This window comes from Herpailurus yagouaroundi, unplaced genomic scaffold (assembly GCF_014898765.1).
Source record: "Herpailurus yagouaroundi ecotype Mexico unplaced genomic scaffold, PumYag 166, whole genome shotgun sequence".
NCBI classification, from domain to species: domain Eukaryota; kingdom Metazoa; phylum Chordata; class Mammalia; order Carnivora; family Felidae; genus Herpailurus; species Herpailurus yagouaroundi.
This window is the reverse complement of record NW_024412407.1, coordinates 37,219,705-37,239,735: the sequence shown is the minus strand read 5'-3', so window position 1 is coordinate 37,239,735 and position 20,031 is coordinate 37,219,705. Positions and strand designations below refer to the sequence as shown.

The 20,031-nt window shown below is 37.9% G+C and overlaps 1 protein-coding gene across 3 annotated transcripts; it reads left to right on the top strand.

Annotated features, from left to right (window-relative positions):
- The first annotated feature begins 909 nt into the window (after positions 1 to 909).
- On the top strand, positions 910 to 18,053 carry KLRD1 (killer cell lectin like receptor D1). Of its 3 annotated transcripts, XM_040488940.1 has the most exons (7): positions 910 to 928; positions 12,446 to 12,544; positions 13,844 to 13,936; positions 14,361 to 14,423; positions 15,952 to 16,103; positions 16,932 to 17,035; positions 17,837 to 18,053. In XM_040488940.1, the coding sequence occupies exons 2-7, from the start codon at positions 12,538 to 12,540 to the stop codon at positions 17,976 to 17,978; spliced, it is 561 nt and encodes a 186-aa protein (XP_040344874.1). In that variant the 5' UTR covers positions 910 to 928; positions 12,446 to 12,537; the 3' UTR covers positions 17,979 to 18,053. The 3 variants fall into 3 exon arrangements, with proteins under 3 accessions (XP_040344874.1, XP_040344875.1, XP_040344873.1); XM_040488941.1 differs by lacking the exon at positions 910 to 928 and having other exon boundaries at positions 12,308 to 12,544; positions 15,955 to 16,103; XM_040488939.1 differs by lacking the exon at positions 910 to 928 and having other exon boundaries at positions 12,309 to 12,544.
- Positions 18,054 to 20,031: the final 1,978 nt, after the last annotated feature.

Here is a 20,031-nt window from a genome sequence, read left to right as displayed (position 1 = left end):
CAGTGGAATGAAACAATGCAAAGATTTGAAGTAGGTAAATTCTTTTTTTCTTTGTGAGAGCCTTTGAACCTTCTTGCTTGTCTCATACTCTTTCTGTTATCTATTGCTGTGTGCAAAACCACACCAAAATTTAATGGCTTAGAGCAACACATATTTTGTTTCTCATGTTCCTGTGGGTTGACTGGGCAGGTCCCAGCTGGGATTGCCCTTCTCTCTGTTCTGTATGTTTTATATGATGTTGGCGGGGCTCATTCATGGACCTGCTATTAGGAGGGAGGGAAGCCTCCATGATGGCGTTAATCATGTCTTGCCCTTCACGTAGGATGACTGCAAAGCTGAGGCCTATCTCTCCTTGGTCTTTATTCTCAAAGACTTCTTTCCCTTCACGGTCGTTCATCTTCCATAACCACTCTCACCATGTGGGCTTGCCAACATGATAGCCCAGATTGCTTTACGTGGCAACGCAGTTCTTCACAAGAGAGAAAAAAATCCGGGCCTCTTAAGAGTTTGGTTAGAGACCTTGAGAAACATCTTGTCTACCACATTCGATTGGTCAAAGCAACTAACAAGGTCAGTTCATATTAAAAATGGAAGGGGACAACACAAGGAAATGGATACAAGAAGATATAATTTAGAGGTCACATTATAACAATCTGCCACACATATTAATCAATTATCAATTCAGCCATGAGTCAAAAATGTGAAAACTAAAACTGAACATCTGCTGTGGCCCATTGATGTTAGGTTCCAGAGATGCAAAGATAGTAAACCATTCCACGCTTGATGCTTATAATCTTACGGGTTCTGATTTTTTTACAGAATTTAACTCGGTCAAAAAAGGTCTTACTTTTACTGGATTGGTCTGGATCAGGAAAAAAAAATGAAGAAAAATCTGGCAATAGAAATACAGCTCACCCAGATCTACATCGTGAGTATTAAAACCAATAAATAATTTCACTCACAGGTAGAATTGAAGGAACAAAACAAATAAAGAAAAAAAAGAGAGACAAACTCAAACAGCAGACTCTTAAATATAGAGAACAAACAAGGGGTTGTCGGAGGGGAAGCTGGGGGAGGATGGGTGAAACAGGTGAAGGGGATTAAGAGTACGCTTACTGTATTGAGCACTGAGAAATGTATACAAGCATTGAGTCACTATATTGTACACCTGAAACTAACATAAACACCGGACGTTCATTATACCTCAATAAGAAAGGTATAGACTTGGAATGTTAGAATGGGTGCTTGATCATCTAAATAACTTGCTTCTAATTTTTTAAAGGTAGCAACCTAAGATGGGGAGAGTGAGATGGGAGCACCCCCCCCCCCCCGGCGGGGTGAATAATAATACTTCTGGGTTTGGTGCATTTTATTGGTTTACATCTCTACCTAAGGTTTGGTTTATATAACATTCTGCTCTAAAAGGTACTATCATGAAAAGCACTGATTTCAATTTCACCCTCCCTCTAGAAGTGTCGCAATTTGATACCTAGAGAGTCGGCTTGTTGCATCACGTCATGGTTGGCTGTGCAGCTGTGACGTTCTTGTCTTCTAACTTGCCCTTTAGCATTTTCCTCACTGTTCCTTCCTGAATCTAAATGCGTTTAATTAATTTATTTTGATCCTGAACATGAAAAATTCTAATGTTTCCTTCTCCTAAGAATCAATATATTTATAGAGTTTTTTTTTTAAGTTTATTTATTTCTTGAGAGAGATAGAGACAGTGAGAGTGGGGAGGGACTGAGAGGGAGAGTATCCCAAGCAGGCTTCGCGCTGCCAGTGCAGAGCCCGACGCAGGGCTCGATCTCATGGAAACGAGAGATCATGCCCTGAGCCGAAATTGAGAGTTGGACGCTCAACTGACTGAGGCACTCGGGTATCCCAAGAGCCAACATTTTAGTCTATAAACAATTCATTAACTAGTTATTGCTTTAGTCCTTCAGGAATTTTTTAAGGACCAAATCAGTGTTTGTTACATATTGGAGGTTAAATTTGGAGCTGAAAAATATTCAAAATGACATAATTTGATCTGTGAGAGGAAATCTATAATCAAAATCAATCCCAATTTGTTTACCCAAAATGTTTTATTGGAACCTTTTGTCCCATTTCTTTAGTTATTTAATGCATATGTTTTGCATCTGTGATAAAAGATGTTTTGTTTTGTTTGTTTGTTTTTTACTGTTGGCTTTTATCCCCTTAGCATTAATATTTCTCTGAGTGTTAGCCTACTGTAGGATCTTGTGACTCTGGCTTAGGTCAAATTCTTCCCGACATTTTCAACCTCTTTATAAACATATGAATCTGAACGAGATCACGATTGCTTTCCTGTAGCCCTATCTACAGTGGCTTTGGTTGTACTGGGTCAAGCACGCCTCTCTATAGGATGAGCAGAGTCTGGGCCACCATGTGCATCCTACTATTCCTTGAGTTGTATCTTGTGTCACTTGTGGTGTCTGTTCATTACTGCACAATTGGTGCCCAACATGGGACGGAAAATACTGGTTTCCGACATACGGCCTTTCGGAAGTGGAACGAGTGTTTTGCACCCACTTTGGAAGTGGGGTACATCTTCCTTTGGGGGAAAAATGGTAAGCATTCACGGGAATGGGATGGCCAATGATAGATAAGTATGGGAATATAACTTGGGGCTACAAATCATGAAGCAGAGGATCTACTGAAAAAAGTAGAGATTCGAGATAATAAATTTGCTCGAAATCTCAGCTATGGAAATAGTTGGAGGAATCAACAAATACCACATCCACAAGGGGACAGATTTATCCTTCTCAAACCATACAAGTCTTAAGGGAAGAAGTAGAACAAAGGGGGATCCTGAAAGTTTATTTCAGGACTTCAGTTGGTGCCTGACTGAATACTCCTGTGTTCTTTGCTTGACTGAAGACTTTCATGTCCTCAATGAGAAGGGGCCACCATGGCTCCAATTAGGCTGGCCACTGCATCCTGAACTAAATGCATTGTTGTCACTCCCAGGATGTGGATAAATTGAAATGTGGCGCCCCAGTAGGTGCTGGGTGGAGCTGGGTGGCTCCATCGCTTAAGCGTCCAAGTTCGGCTCAGGTCATGATCTGACAGTTTGTGGGTTTGAGCCCCACATCAGGCTCTATGCTGACAGTTCCGAGCCTGGAGCCTGCTTCGGATTCTGTGTCTCCCTCTCTCTCTGCTCTTCCCCCTCTCACGCTCTGTCTCTCTCTCTCTCTCTCTCTCAAAAATAACTAAACGTTAAAAAGTTAAAATAAAATAAAAGGGGCACCTACTAAAGACATTGCCTGCTTTTCACTGCATGGCTCCCAAGAACAGCTCAGCAAGATGGATGAACACCGTATACAATTATAAGGACAGTAATTTGAGAACATTTTTGTGCTTTAAGATGGCGTCTGATATTCACACATATCAGAAAAGCCACTCTTTGCTCGTGTTTTTCTATGCTTTCAGTGTATTGCAGCTCTAAAATTATGGGAGGCCGGCTCAGTTCTTATTCATATGCAGACACTCTCCTATCTTTCCTGAAATTTCTTTTTGTGCTACAATAGTGACTTCTAGGCTCTTCTTGAGCATTGAGTTAGGGTAAAGGACCAAAGACTGGCCTTTCCAGAGGGACCTGATAGATCTCTTTTAGAAGTATGTGAACTTATCTGAGTCTGGGAAGCAGGGAGAGGTTAAAGTGTGAGTAACTTTTCCTTTCTTTGTATTTCAGGTATGGATAGGTTGTCCTAATCAGTTCTTTACTATACCTACAGGCAATACTCTTTTTTCAATTTTTTTTCAACGTTTTTTAATTTATTTTTGGGACAGAGAAAGACAGAGCATGAACGGGGGAGGGGCAGAGAGAGAGGGAGACACAGAATTGGAAACAGGCTCCAGGCTCTGGGCCATCAGCCCAGAGCCCGACGCGGGGCTGGAACTCACGGACCGCGAGATCGTGACCTGGCTGAAGTCGGACGCCCAACCGACTGCGCCACCCAGGCGCCCCTAAAGGCAATACTCTTGAGTGAAACCTTGCCATCCTTGTGGCTACAATTTTTTGCTCCTTAGAAGGATATTTTGTCTGTTTAGCTTAATGTAAAACTTAATGTAAAACTTAAGAAACATATCAATCATAGCCCACCCTTCCCCCCAAATCATTCCTTTTTTGTTTTTGGTAACTGATACTTTGTTACAAGTAACGCATCAGAAAATTGTTGGGTACCTGTCAGAAAGATTGAGCACAGCAGTTGGATCTTTCTGATTAAAGGTAGACTCATCTGTTTGGGGAACAAACTAAAAGTCTATTTGGACTTCTCTAATGAAAATAATAGTTCAGGATTCTTGACTGAATTTTAGGCATTCTCGGTATAGGCATTAAATACAAGGAAGCCCTTCTGGGATTGGATCACACATTTCCTAGTAACAGCTCAAGTACCATTTGAGTAGAGGAGCCTAATGAATACTTACACCTCAACTGTGGAGGCCTGCGAGTATTCAGTGCAGGGAGGTGGGGGGGGGTCTTCCCACACCGCTCTCCCCCCTACCTCTATCTTAAAGATACAATCAAGTAAACAGCTAAGATGTCATACAGTTCTTGGGTGCCTCAGCGTGTTGATCTACATTCTTACAGTTTGCATAACGGAATAACAGCACTGAACACGGCCTCTCTTCTCCTGACAGCCACTGCAGAGACTAAGAGCATGAGCCACATTTAAATGGCTTGGGAGAAAGTAAACAGAATACAGGCCATTTCTGTTTCTTTTTAAACTTCCAGCTCTCTGACTGTGCTTATAACCAGGAAAAGTTCGTATTATGCAAGTAAATCGTAAAATGTAGTATATATAATGTAAGAATTCTTGATTATCTTAAGGTTACAGGAAAAAATCAAATTCTTTATCACTGATCAAGTTTTTCTCAACTGAGACATAATTTATATTTTCTAGTTCATGGCATGAAGCAGACTTACCAGACCTAAACTCTACTGTCTTTTAGCATGCTGGATGCATCTTCTTATGTTATTAATAAGTTGTGTTATAATTTTCTACCCTTCTGATTAGACAGAGATCTCAAAATTAGAGATAAGATCTATTCACATCACTCTGTCTGCCTGGGACATTGTAAACATGATATTCACATATAGTGAATATCTGTTACTGACAAGTTATACTGTTTACTTTGCACTTATGTCTTTTTGGTCGTATCATATTTGTCACCTCTCCCACCACACACACACACACACACACCACACACACAGTAGAAAGAGGGAGCAGGGTAAAATCTTTTTTTTTCCCTCTGAAATCTAACTTCAAACAAATACAAAAGATTTAAAAACAGCCATCCACCTTGGTACCAATATTCCCTTCAAGTGAATTATTTATATCTGAAAGTATCATTAAATTCACAAATGGACATTAGTGTGTATATATATATATATATGTATATATTATAAATATATATGTTTCTGAGAAGATAGAAGGCATGAAAGAAGGGAAACCAGAAAACAAAACATATAGCTAAAAGCTATAAAAGGTTATACAATGTTTTGGTGACAACTTAGTTTAATGATCTGTTGAAATCTAGGTTTTACCTGCATAAAAACAAATGGTACATAGTCGAGTATGTGTGTGTGCATGTATTTACATCTCTTTATATTTGATAAATATTATTAAATATATTATTAAACATTATTTATACACATACACAAACATATGTTATCATTATATAATAACATATAATATATATACATCTGTGGTTATTTAGGTACCTAAAAATTGAAGATTCAAAATAACTAGGACAGTCGAAGCAAACTAATACACATCATCTTACAATTATGCAGTGACTCTACATTTTGATCTATTTGAGGTACACAAAGCTTAGTGAATCTCAGCTCAGCTAATTAACCTGGAACCTATTTCCCTTGATAATCTCTGTGTTTTCAACTATGTAATTTAAGAAATGATGTAACCAATAACACAGGGTTTATGAAGGTTAAATACGGTAGGTTATGCAAAATATCTAGTCTGGCATACAGTAAATTGAAAAAAGATATTTAACTGTCTTATAGATAATCATTAAATACAAAAATTATATGCAACATATTATGAAAATTTTGCGAATTTGAAGGAAAACTAAAGTGTTAGGTATCCTAATCATTGGTGTTATTAAGGAATGAGGAAAATGATACAAATAGAAAAACCGGAATGTTAGAAAGGTTGGAGACTGAGTCTAATAGTTTCTGTAACGGTTTATGTGCCAACCCCATAATTTTTCTTTCTTCCTTTCTTCTTTCTTTTCTTCCTTTCTTCTTTTCTTTTCTTGCCGAATTTATATGCCACCTAAACTATGTACTTGTTTTTGTTTTTGTTTTGAGAGAGAGAGAGAGAAAGTGAACAGGGGAGGGGCAGACAGAGAAGGAGAGAGAGAATCTTAAGCAGACCCCATGCTGGGTGAAGTGGGGGGATGGGCGTCTTCATCTCACAAACTGTGGGACATTCTTGTGTCACATCTTTGGTCAATGTGCATAAGTTAATTTGTAGCTATCAGTTCAATTGCAACTGTAAAATGATAACTTACTTATCAAAACAACATTGTAGTATCTAAAACCCGTAGGTATTTTTACAAAAGTTAAAAGGCGAGGTCTGCAGACTGACAGATTGGTCCCCATCTGAGTCATCCCCTGCCTGGTACTCATACATCTTACTATTCTTAGGGGATTCTTTTACTTCCCCTGTCTTTTCTTTTATAACCAAGTTTCATCAACAGATACCGACCATAGGGCTTAACGACGCAGATATTTTTGTCTAAAGGTCAAGAAGGAGGCTCCGTGCCTGTAAAAATACTTCAGCTTTAGACTTTAGAAGTAACCAACTTGTCACCTTTTGGTGTGTTGATTCAGACAACCTCAAGACCCACCCAACAGGCTCACCACAGAGAAACTATTTCCATCCACATGAGGGTTGACAGGCCACAGCTGCAGCCGACAAGCTCCGTGCAACTTTCACGTGAGGTCTTACACTCAAGTCTCCGGTGATGGGACTTATTAATAAGAGAGATGTACTTTAAAGGTGGAAATTAAGAAATTTTGCAACAAATTGTATATATTTTTTCATTCTGGTTTCACAAATCCCTCCCTGCCCTTAATAATCACAGCATGCTGATGTTTGATCCAAAATATATGTTACCAGATAGGACATTATTCTGAATGCTGCTTCTCCCATGTAGACATCTCACTTTATAAAACAGCTATTAGGCAGTGCCTAATGCAGAGAAAGATCTAAACACTATATCCAAAACTTTCACTATATCCAAAATTTCACTATATCCAAAACAGTGTTCTGTTTCTTTCATTTGAATCTGAGTAAACTCATCCTCAACCAGATGCAGAGTTGGTTGCTGCTTTGGTTTTGTTGCTTGTTTATCTATTTTTTAAATGTTTACTTATTTATTTCTGAGAGCGGGGAGGGGCAGAGGGAGAGGAGAAAGAGAATCCCAGACAGGCTCCACGCGGTCGGCGCAGAGCCACGCAGAACTGCACACAGGGCTCGATCCCGCGAACCAAGAGACCATGACCTGAGCTGAAATCAAGGGTCAGACACTTAACTGACTGAGCCACCCAGGCATCCGGATCTATTTCTTTTACTTCATGGGAAGAAAGGGGAAACATTCTTGTGTAACATCTTTGGTCAATATCTGTAACTGGATTTGTAACTGTCAGTTAAGTTGCAACTGTAAAATCATAACTCACCTGTCAAAACAATAAATACAGTATCTAAAATCCATAATATAATCTCACAGATACTAGGTAACAAATCGGAGATCAAATGACAACAATGTATTAAATAATAACTGGAAAATAATCATTTCTACTAATGGCAAATATTTCCTCGCTTAATGGAGCTACAAGATGATCATCTCTATTACTTGGAGAAGGCCAGAGCAAGACCCTATAAAGAATAATCTTGGTCAACTCTTAGGAAATTTCTAGTAGTAGAACTGAATGACCAGTAAGAATCTGGCTAGTCAAATTTAAAAACGTCAGAATCTTTAACTCTAGGACAAAAATATTCAAAGGTGGGAGAAATTTAAATGATTTCCTATTTCTAGGTATACTTGTGTGATCTTTACATTGAAGAAAAGACTGGATAAAACAGAATTTCTGATGTATTAATAAATTTATCCATCAATAAAATAGTAGAAGGCCACAATATTTCAGTAGGATTAAATATACTGGTCCTGGTAAATGTGTACTCATACACTTAATAAGACATTTAATTAAATACTAGAATAAGCATGTGATATGTGCTCAATAAATGTTAAAATTTCCCCCTACTAAATCAACTCATTAAAACGAAAATTGGTTGGGGCCCCTGGGTGGCTCAGTCGGTTGAGCGTCCGACTTCGGCTCAGGTCACGATTTCACTGTTCATGAGTTTGAGCCCCACGTCAGGGTCTGTGCTGACAGCTCAGAGCCTGGAGCTTTCTTTGGATTCTGTGTCTCCCTCTGTCTCTGTCATTTCCCCACTCATACTGTCTCTCTCTGCCTCTCAAAAAAAAAAATAATAATAAATGCTAAAAAAAATCTTTAATAAAAAAATGAAAATTGGTAAACGAAGGAGAAGTTCTAGTCATTTACCTTGCCTTTTCTTTAACAACCAAACTTCACAGTAACAAAATAAATGGTGGTAATTATTTTCTAAAATATGAAAACAGAGATTATATGATGGTGGTTGCACACATTTATACACAAGACAAAATTGCATGCAGCTATACCCATACACACACACTGACGCAAATAAGTGCATATAAAACTGGTGAAAACTGAATAGTTTATGGATTGCATGAATGTCAATGCCTTGGCTTTGATACTGTACTCTAATTATGGGAGATATTGTTATGGGGGAAACTGAGTCAAAGGTCCAAGGGAACTGGCTGTACTGTATTAATTTGGCAAGTTTTTGTCAATTGACATTCATTGCAAAATAAAAGGTGAAAAAAGACAGAGGTTAAGAGAAGATAGTATATTTATTGTTTTGATATTAGCACTACCTACCTTCATTTCTCTTTCTTTCTTAGGTCTCAACTACGTTGTCCTCTCACTAAAGTTAAATTCTGTTATATTCTTGAACAAAACATTCATTACACATCAGGAACAGTAAATTCAGAGATGGTGGATGTGCTGTTTTCGATCAAAGCTCATCGAAGTCATTACTCTTCTGGTATAACACGGATTCTTGATGAATCTGGACTTGACTTGCTTACAAGTAGTACACGAGAAGTTCGCTCATCTTTTCACTGGGCTTCAGAGTGAACTTTCACGTGTTGATCAGTGGTGGACTCATTCACAAAGACCTATTCCAAGGGGCAAAAGAAGGAAATGAAACAAAAAACCAACAAAACATATTGACAGGGGGCAACGATTTCCCAAATTTCATCTTTCGAAATTTACCTTCTCAAATTTCCTTTAAATGAATCACCACTATTCATTTTGTTTGGAGTAAAGTTGACCCCCCTCCGGTATTCAAACTGGACCCCAACTGGTTTAAATCAACCGATGTGTCTTATCCATTAGCTGGAGTAGTTTGCACCTGGCCCAGTCAGTGTCAACAAGATGGAAAGGAGTCCTTGGGTGACTCTCTCAAGAACTTGAGGAAAATAAGCTAGACACAAAAGAGTTTAGATTGTAGTGTTCAGTTATGTACATTTCAAAACCAGAAAAAAACCAAATGATCAGTTAGTTCACCTTAGAGGTCAAAACGGTCTTGGAGGTCAAGCTGGTGGTAATATCTGGAAGGAGAAAGAGAGTAGCAACAAGTCTAAGTGAGGAAAGATCGTGAGGGTGGAGGCAATGTTTTATTTCTTGATGGGGCTTGTGGTTGCAGGTGCAGCCACTGATATTTAATTAGGACTTTTGCTTTTATTTAATTAGGACTTTTGCTTTTATTTCTTTCCAACAGGGATGTTAAATTTTATTTTGAAAGGATGGGAAGAAAATACGTGTGTTGGACTTTTTCTGTCTTATTTGGGTTTTGGTTGGAGGCATGTCTGTTATCTATTTCTCACTTTGCAGTAGCCACAGTGCTGTATTTCCAAGTCCAATTTATCCTACAAGATCATGCTCAAATTTCAATTTTAATAAGAGTGTTTTCTTTCTGAAGTTGTCTCCTTTCTCTGTTCTGTTCCAGAGTGGACTGGGAATACATTTAAAGGGCTACCACCTTCAGAATGAAGCACAAATGAAAGGGAACTGGGGTCTCCTCTGATTGTCATAATCTTAGTGTATTTCAGTTAGAGAGTGAGACGAATCAGTATTTTCTCAAATGAAGTATCACACATTTTCCTTTGGGAGATATTAAAGAATACTTCAAAATTAAGCTGAACACTTTCAATTTGATTGTTAGACATTGAGTGAACTTTCAGGTTCTTTTTTATTTTCTTTTTTATTTGAGAGAGAGAATGTGCGAGGGAGGGAGAGTGGCAGAGGGGGAGAGACAGAGACTCTCTATAAAGCTTTTTTTAATGTTTATTTATTTATTTTGAGAGAGAGAGAGAGAGAACGAGCAGGGGACGGGCAGAGAGAGAGGGAGAGAGAATCCCAAGCAGGCTCTGTGCTGTCAGTGCAGAGCCCAACTCAGGGCTTGAACTCAAGAATGGTGAGATCATGACTTCAGCCAAAGTCAAGAGTTGGATGCTTAACCGACTGAGCCACCCAGGCACCCCATAGAGAGAGATAATCTTAAGGAGGCTCCCTCCTGAGATGCAGCACTCATCCCACAACTCAGGGATCACTCACTGAGCCTAAATCAGGAGTCACATTCTCAACCAACTGAGCCACCCAGGAGCCCCACTGAATGGACTTTTGGATAAATTATCTGGTTATTTATTGTACCCTTAAATACTCATTATAAAACTGACATAAGGTGTCTTAACAGATTTCATGAATAGCCTAAAATTCAGGTTTCTGGAGACAGGTTATGAAACTCTCAGGAAAATTTACAACGAATAAAAATAGATCTTTATTAAATAATAAAATACACACACCTGTGTTTCTGTGAAAATAAAATGGCTTTAATCATGAACAAAAACATGGATTCAATGTTCTTACCATGTGATGTTTCATTTAAATAAAGTTATTAGTTTCATGTTTTGGATTTTAGGTGATTGGAGATAAAATAGGCAATCATAACTTTATTACGTGGCTTTAAAATAGAAGAGAATTTCATCCCCATCCATTGTTTTATTCAACAATCAGTTAAACTCTTGTTTGAATCAGAACAATTTTAACTCATTTCTACCATTTGTTTAAAATAATGTAGTTTTGGGGCGCCTGGGTGGCGCAGTCGGTTAAGCGTCCGACTTCAGCCAGGTCACGATCTCGCGGTCCGTGAGTTGGAGCCCCGCGTCGGGCTCTGGGCTGATGGCTCAGAGCCTGGAGCCTGTTTCCCATTCTGTGTCTCCCTCTCTCTCTGCCCCTCCCCCGTTCATGCTCTGTCTCCCTCTGTCCCAAAAATAAATAAACGTTGAAAAAAAAATTTTTTTTAAATAAAATAATATAGTTTTTTCACATCTCTGAAATAACACGTGGAACCATATTAGAGGTATGAATGCAAAAATAGTCCATCCTTTTAAGAAAGAAGTTCTTCTTGTGGCTGCATTTGAAACTCGTGCTGACCATACAAACTGTAGGACATGCCCAGTGCTTCACCCACAAAGTTCTGTTGAATTCAGATGTCCCAGGATGGGATGTCTAACGATTTAGGAAGGAAGCGTTGCTTAATACCTTTGTGTGCTGATGTCTCGTAAGATGAGTACAGTTTGGCGCTGATTCATAATCCATAAGAGGATGGGCCGCAGGGACTGGGATTTACTTTACACGTTTGACTGTGTTTCTAACTAGCGCATTATGGACTCCTTACCATCTTAGGTCAGACATTCACTTAGCACCTGTTTTCGGGAGGATGGCTGTTTTCTCCCATAATCTGTTACATGTCTGGTGGTTCTGCAGCTCTTCTGAAGTCTTTTTTTGAGTTTAACTTGAGGTAACACCAAGGCAATTTGCATTTCATAGCATTTTACTAAAGGTAAAGCCTCAGGGTATGACATTTGAGACAAGAAAACAAAGGGAACAGTATAACAATTCATCTTGACCCAGATTACCAGTATGCTCAAAGGATGAAAACCCCAAATTTCCCATTTTCCAAATGATTTTTAAAGACGTCTTTGATGTTCATATGTTTAAAAAAAAATCCCTCTCATCTTCTCTTCTAATAGTCAAAGCGTTTGCATTACACTTGAATGGTGAGCATTTCCTGTGTTGTGTTTCCGGAAACATTTTAGAAGTGACTTTACTACTTCTTGTTCATACTATGCATTCACCAATAGAAGATTCAAGAACTGCCCGAATATATCATTTTTCTTTTCTTTTTTTCTGCTAAGTTTCTTCATACATGACTTTTGAATTCTTTAGCTTCCAGCTCGGCTCCGTGAACCAACACAACACCATTCTTCTTGATTAAGCACAAATTGTGCTTTGCCAGCGTCGACACTGGAACATTCCTTATGGCAGGTATGTGAGGCCCAAGTCATCGCATTTTTAAAAATGAAATTAGCCAGAAAGGGTGTCTCATGGACATGGCTAATATCAGGGCGGTGCTTTTAGGGAAAAAAAGTGGATGTTTTTAGGCTTTCCAGGTATCAGCACTTTCCAGTTCTGATTCTTCACCTGTAACTTAGAAATGATTTTTTTGGAGCTTTTCCAGCAGGTTTAAAGAGTGGCTTCTGACAGGGATAGCTCTAAACTCTAATGCGAACTGATAAATTATGAGCAACATAACGCTGGTGCAGAAGTAACTAGAAAATGCCACATATTAAGGACAATGCTTACAAGTGTTCTTTTAACACTTGTTAAAGTGTTGAGGTTGTGACACCTCAAATCACCTAGATTAATAGTTTGGCACATTGGACTGTTTGTTAGTGACAATACTCTTCGAGAGGATGCTAATGTTAATGCCAAGTCTCCCAATTTTAAATTGTTTTAGCCTACAATGCCCAGAAGCAAGTAAGTTTTGGTAGGAGAAAGTGTAATGTTGTTGCAAAAAAATGGTTGTTATATATCATAATTTAATGCATGGTGAAGTGAATCCAGGCCACTGAAGTATTACCCATGCATTGGTTGGGGAACCCCCTTCCCCAGCCTAGGTCCAGAAGGCTCCTGTGTTCCCTTACCTATAAAATCTCTACAAAGCTGCAAGCAGCCAGACATTTCTTCGGCAGAGAACACATTGAGATGAATAGAAGGGCACATTTCCAAGTCCTTTTGTGGGGGTGATCAAGTATGCTGGGTAAAAGACGCTGGGCCTAGCCAAGCTTTCATTGGCTTTCTGACTTAGATACATACCCGCTTTTATACCTCAAGACAAATAGCATTATTAATGGATCTTAAGTTTTCTCACCTACTTAATGGGACTCCTATTATCTTGTGGGTTTTGTCGAGAAAAGCAACACAAGCATCTGTTACGTAAGCCCATAGAACACAACGCGATGCTACTTGATTTCCTCTTACCCCAAATGCCTAAGCTTCTTTGCTGAATTAGGAAATAAATTGTAAATCCACTTTACTGAGACAGGACTGGTAAAGGAGAAGAGTTAACAGATAATCTCGCTAAAGAATAAATTACACCACGTAAAGCTGTTGCTATTGGCTGGAGTTCTGAATGCGATATTCTCATTCTCCTGTTTCATTGGCAAGATGATTGGGCTACCAAATGAAAGAACTTCTTGGAGTCTCTCTCCCTGTGTTGCTTTTAAGAACTTCACCTCCCGGGTTTGTTTTTTGAGTCATCATTGGACCTCTCCTTTACCACAGCTTCTCAGATCAATCCATGGAATTTGATTTCCGGCATCTTAGGAGTAATCTGCCTTTCCTTGATGGCTACTACGGGGATTTTGCTGAAACATTGTAAGTTTTCTTTTTTTTTATTAGTTTTTTAAATGTTTACTTTTTTTGAGAGAGAGAGAGGGAGCGAGTGTGAGTAGGGGAGGGGCAGAGCGAGAGAGGGGGAGACACAGAATCCGAAGCAGGCTCCAGGCATTGAGCTGTCAGCACAGAGCCTGACGCGGGGCTGGAACTCACCAGCCATGAGATCATGACCTGAGCCGAAGCCGGATGCTTAACTGACTGAGCCACCCAGGCGCCCTGAAAAATTGTAAGTTTTTCCAGACAAGTTTTTATAAAGACCACAACTGTGATGAAACATTTAACTAGAAGGCTTCATTTTTTAAATTTTATTAATAATTTTATTTATTCATTTTATTAATGTGTAATATGTCATTATTTCATAAACTTGCATCTAAAGAAGTAAATGTCTAATTGTTTCTTACAGTACTTACTAAACAAAGTATTCAGCCAACAATGTCTCCAGGACTAACCACAGAAATCCAGAAAGGTAGGTTTCATACTTTGGAAAACCTTAGTGTTGGTAGAGGATAGAATAAGCAGTTTCTTGTTTTTCTCACACAGAACATGATGTACACTTAGTAATATGAGTTTGCCTGATAATTGTAGGATAGTCACAGTTCATTATTCTCTAATGTAAAAACTGTTAAATTACATTGAATGTGCATACTTTACCTATTTAAGCAATAAGGACCATATTAGCCTAAATGACATTTTTTTTCCTATTTAAGTGCCCATGTTACATTAGTGCTGTAACAAATCAAAAATAGATTACAGTAAATACTACAGTTAATCCTAATCGCCTGCCAGTTTGCTCATAACCCATACTTTTACATCTCTTTGACTTTGCTTCTGCTTCTTACCTGACTCACAATAGAGTGCACATGTTTCTGCAATTTTAGTCCCTACTTATCCAGGGAAAGCCAGCTCAAAGTCCAATTTTTTAGGTATTTTTTCCAAACGCTCTCCAAACTGTCTCACCATCTTCTGTGATCATGTAACACTTAATTTACCTTTTTTTCTTCCCTTAGCATTTTTGCATCCCTAATGAGATTCTGACATATCACGTTGTGTAAGGTGAAAGTATAGGAGAAATTGATCTGATACACACATATGTTGCAATATGTTACTGCCATAACATTAAGTAGTACCTCTATCATGTCACATAATTACCATTTCTTTTTTTGTGGCGAAAACATTCAAGATCTACTTTTTTTTTTTTTTTTTAGCAACTTACAAGTATATAATACAGTATTTCTAACTATGACCTTAACTCTGTGCATTAGATCGCCCGGACTTATTCACCTTCTAACTGGAAGTTTGTCCCCTTTGACCAACATCTCTCCATTTACCCCACTCTCCAGCTCCTGGGAACCACTACCTTTCTACCCTACCTACACTTCGGCACCAGTCATTTGAAAAAGATTTGAGTGCCTACCCTGTGTCTTGACTTTCATCACCGAGGATAGCAAATGTTCAAGACGCTGTCACTGTCCAACTGTAGGAGTAGACTTCAAGCTAATTGTTTCATTTATCTTTATTTTGAAAATAAGATATCGCAAACACTGGAATTTTCTCCCAATGTGCCATATGCTTTTCTGACTCAGGAAATAGTTTCCCTTAAATACCTCTTTCATCTAGTTCACACAGCGGAGCTCAATTATGAGTCACATCCTTGAAAGCTCTTCTAGTCACCCTGCAGTTTACACTCTGCTACCCAATATTCTAACATACTTACTTATTCTCTTGCATACTTACCTAAGTTATCATGAAATATAATTGACAAATGATCAGAAATGACAGAGTTCTGACTCTATCTCTAGAATATAATCGCTTTTAGGAAAAAAGGTTAAGTCTGACTTGTTTGCATTAATGTCCCCTGAACTAAGGTACGCATAGTAGATTCTCGAAGAATATTTGTGGGAAATGGTGCATAAGTAACAAATGATTTTTGGGTGGGTAAATAGCATTGAGAAAATTGAATGTCATCACGTATGTTTTGGTTTTTTTTCTCCTAGAAGCTGACTGTTGTTTTTGCCAAGAAAAGTGGATTGGGAACCAATGCAACTGCTACTTCTTTTCTACTGAACTCAAAACTTGGGAAGAGAGTCGTGATTTCTGTGCTTCTCAGAATTCCAGTCTACTTCAGATTCAAAACACAGATGAATTGGCATGTATTTAATTCTGCTTTCCTACATTTTTTTTTTTGATGTATGAAAATATGCTAAGTAAGCGGTATACTTAGATTTATCTTTAAGTGGGCAGTAAATGGATGGTTATATTTGAACTAATGACTTAAATAATTCGCGACACCTTGAAACAATCATTATAAAACCTACGTAAAATTGATTTATATCATAGGAATAAATATCAAGTTGGAGTACAGATAAAGTACAAGGAACTTTTTGGAGAGAATTCAAAGAACGAATAAAGGCCATTATTTTTATGCAAAGACTAATAAAACAAGTTTGTAAGTTTTAGTTTGTAAATTGAATTTATAATTTATTTTGTAATATATGTCTTTCGTCATCATTCCGAGATATAATGTGCAATAAGTACGGAAAGTATGATCAAAAAATTACTCAATTTAAGAAAAGGTGAAAAACTTCTCAAGCTGCATGAAGAATCTGTTCCGAATATAAGTTGAGTCAAGTATATCTATGAAATTTACTTCTCAAGATACTGTTGATGTGGGATTGAATTTGATTGTAATCTTCTGTGAAGGAGGTGTTCCAGGAAAACTCTAACTTTTTTTCTAACGTTTTTTATTCCTTTGAGAAGGAATATTTTATGGTATTTGTTTATTGATCACAAATGAATGGGCCTGATAAGGAAGAAAATACGAGGCAAGTGCCTATACTTTTTAAACTGGACATTAAGAATGATCTCAGTTTGTGTGATTAGAAGTCTCAATCTGATGCTGCCACTTTGTTAAAAGTACATTATTCCCAGAGTAGATTCAGATTAGATTAATGTGTTTGTCTATGTTTCCAATCAGCATTTTATGAGGTCCAGTGCAAACTTTTACTGGATTGGGCTCCGTTACAGTGAAAAACATCGTGCCTGGTTGTGGGAAAACAAGTCCAACGTCTCCCAAGATCTGTAAGTTTCTGGCAGTCAAGGTCTTTTTAGTTCTTTGTGCGTTTATCTGTAGATCTCACCAGAGAATGTGACATTCGGGAACACTGTAGCAAGGATAACCTAAGGCATGCAAGTACAGAAAAGAGAGGAGATAGAACAGAACATGAATTTTAGCTCCATCTAGAACATTCAAATTTATGCTCAAATGTCATGAGGTTAGTGTATTTGTGACCATGAAACAGCTTTCAGCATTTTTCTTTTTTTCTGCCTTGTGTAAGCATTCGGATGTGTATGTGCATCTACAGGTGTTCACATTCACAGAGCTGTCCAGGGAACATAGTATATCTGTTATTTTCTATTCTCTTATTAAGCCCGATATTCTCAGCATCCTCCCATATTTCAAATATTCTGAGCTTATTTTCTGTATATTTGTAAGCTTTGGATCTCATTTTCATTCATAAGCATTGGTTTTGCAGCGTCAGACAGTGACAAATTTTATGCTTGGATTTGTTTTCCTGGACTACATTAGCCGGTACATCTCTAAACAAAATAGAAGCAAAGTATATTGTATATCAAAACCATTAATAACAACAGCAGAAAGAGAAAATCTTTGGCCTCAATGCTGTTGATTATAGGGACAACAACAGTTTTTGTCATATTGTGCTCTGGAATCGTGAAAACGGGGCTTCTGAGTAAAAAATTGGGCTCATTATGTTAATATCGCATTCAAGTGCTTTTAAAAGTTCTGTCATTTAATTAAAAACACTACTCCTGAATATTATTCCCTTATCTAATATGTTAACATTTTATTTTTTGTTACAGATTGCCATTAATTCAAAATTTAAATACAAAGAAATGCGTACTGTATAGCTCAGATCAAAGAGCTTTGGATGAACCCTGTGGAAGTACATATCGTTTTATATGTAAGCAACAGCTGAGGCGCCCGGGTGGCTCAGTCGGTTGAGCCTCCGACTTCGGCTCAGGTCATGATCTCGCCGTTTGTGAGTTTGAGCCCCGTGTCAGGCTCTGTGCTGACAGCCCAGAGCCTGGAGCCTGCTTCAAATTCTGGGTCTCTCCCTCTCTCTCTGCCCCTCCCCTACTCATGCTCTCTCTCTCTCTCTCTCTCTCTCTCTGTCAAAAATAAATAAACATTAAAAAAATTTTACATGTAAGCAACAGCCTATTTAGGTGTTTCTTGGAGTGGAGGGGTGGGTAATGAAGGTTCAGCAGTACTAAGAATATGACTTTACCTCTTGTATTGTTGCTAATTATCTGCCTTAGGGATCTGTAAAATGTTTCAAATTATGTCTTATGACACAATTTTCATATATTTGAAATCCTGTGTTTTAACATTGATGAAATTCCCTACGACCCAGCAATTGTACTACTCGGTTCTTGTCCAAGGGATACAGGTTTCGAAGGGACTGTTTCGAAGGGACACATGCACCCCAATGTTTAGAGCAGGGCTGTAGACAATAGCCCAAGTATGGAAAGAGTCCAAATGTCCATTGACAGGTGAATGGATAAAGAAGACGTGGTATATATGCCCAGTGGAGTGTTAGCAGTCAAAAAGAATGAAATCTTGCCATTTGCGACGATGTGGATGGAACTAGAAGGTATTTTGCTAAGCGAAATTAGTCAGTCAGAGAAAGACAAATATCATATGGCTTCATTCATATGAGGAATTTAAGATACAAAATGGATGAACATAAGGGAAGGGGAGCAAAAATAATATAAAACAAGGAGGGGGACAAAACATAAGAGACTCTTAAATACAGAGGACAAACAGGCTTGCTGGAGAGATTGGGTGGGGGGGATGGGCTAAATGGGCAAGGGGCGTTATGGAAAACACTTGCTGGGATGAGCACTGGGTGTTGTATACAGGGGATGAATCACTGGAATCTACTCTTGAAATCATTATTGCACTATATGCTAACTAACTTGGATGTAAATTTAAAAATAAATAAATAAATAAATAAATAATAAAATGGATGAAATTTGTGCACCTATACCTGAAATTATAAAGCGTCAAGGTCTAGAAAAGAATATTTTGATTTAATGCATATGTTCAATATTACATGTAATACATTTTTATGTGTATATTCTGGTAAATTTTCTCTGTAGAAATTCAAATAAAATAATTCATGTCAACTGATACGTATCACTGTCATTTCAGTTCTTTGTAAGGCACACTGAATTGGAAAGTCCTATCTTCACCTTACTTTTCTGGAACTTAGTTCTTTCTGGATGTCTATATATCTATTTGTTTTAATTTAGAGCTTAGAGTGTCATATGACATCTTTCTCATGTGTATCATCCGACTTTAGAAGAGAACATATTTGTGTTTCTTCTCTTGACGGTCTTGAGCTCTGCAGAACAATTTTGAATCTTTGTCCAAATAGGTGATTCCCTATTTGGGAATCTATCTATGGCTTTTAGATTTTGCAAGGGTAAATAGAATCTAAGCCCTGATCACATAAATTTGCAATACTTATTTTTTCACTCTACAATCTCTCTTGCCTTATGCTTATCCATCAGTAAAAAGTCACTCAGGTGTACATTGAAGATATTAATCTTTAATAAATCCCAAACCTTTTCCCTAAAAGTTGTGTCAAATATTGAACAATTCCCTTTCTCTGTGGGGGAGGAACAAACCACTTAACTGTGGGGATTCTGAGTGTGTCATCGAAGGGGTGAGAACATAATAAGGCCACGTATCTATGACCTGGATGGGGTTTTCCTAATCTTACACATATGAAAAGCCAATTCTCTTTTGTAAAACTATTGTATGTACATCTTAAAAATTTTATATTGACGTGTCTCTTTGCTTTCTATTTCTATATTTCAAATGAATTATAATAATTAAGAACCTCAAGTTGATTTTTAGTAGTCAGGAAGAGAAAGGGGCCTTGTGTGTTTTAGTTCTTAAAATATAAATATAATAAGACAACCAGGTGAACTTTTCACATTCTCATCTGAAGATTAGGAGAAGTATGACTAAGTTTTACCATGAAGAA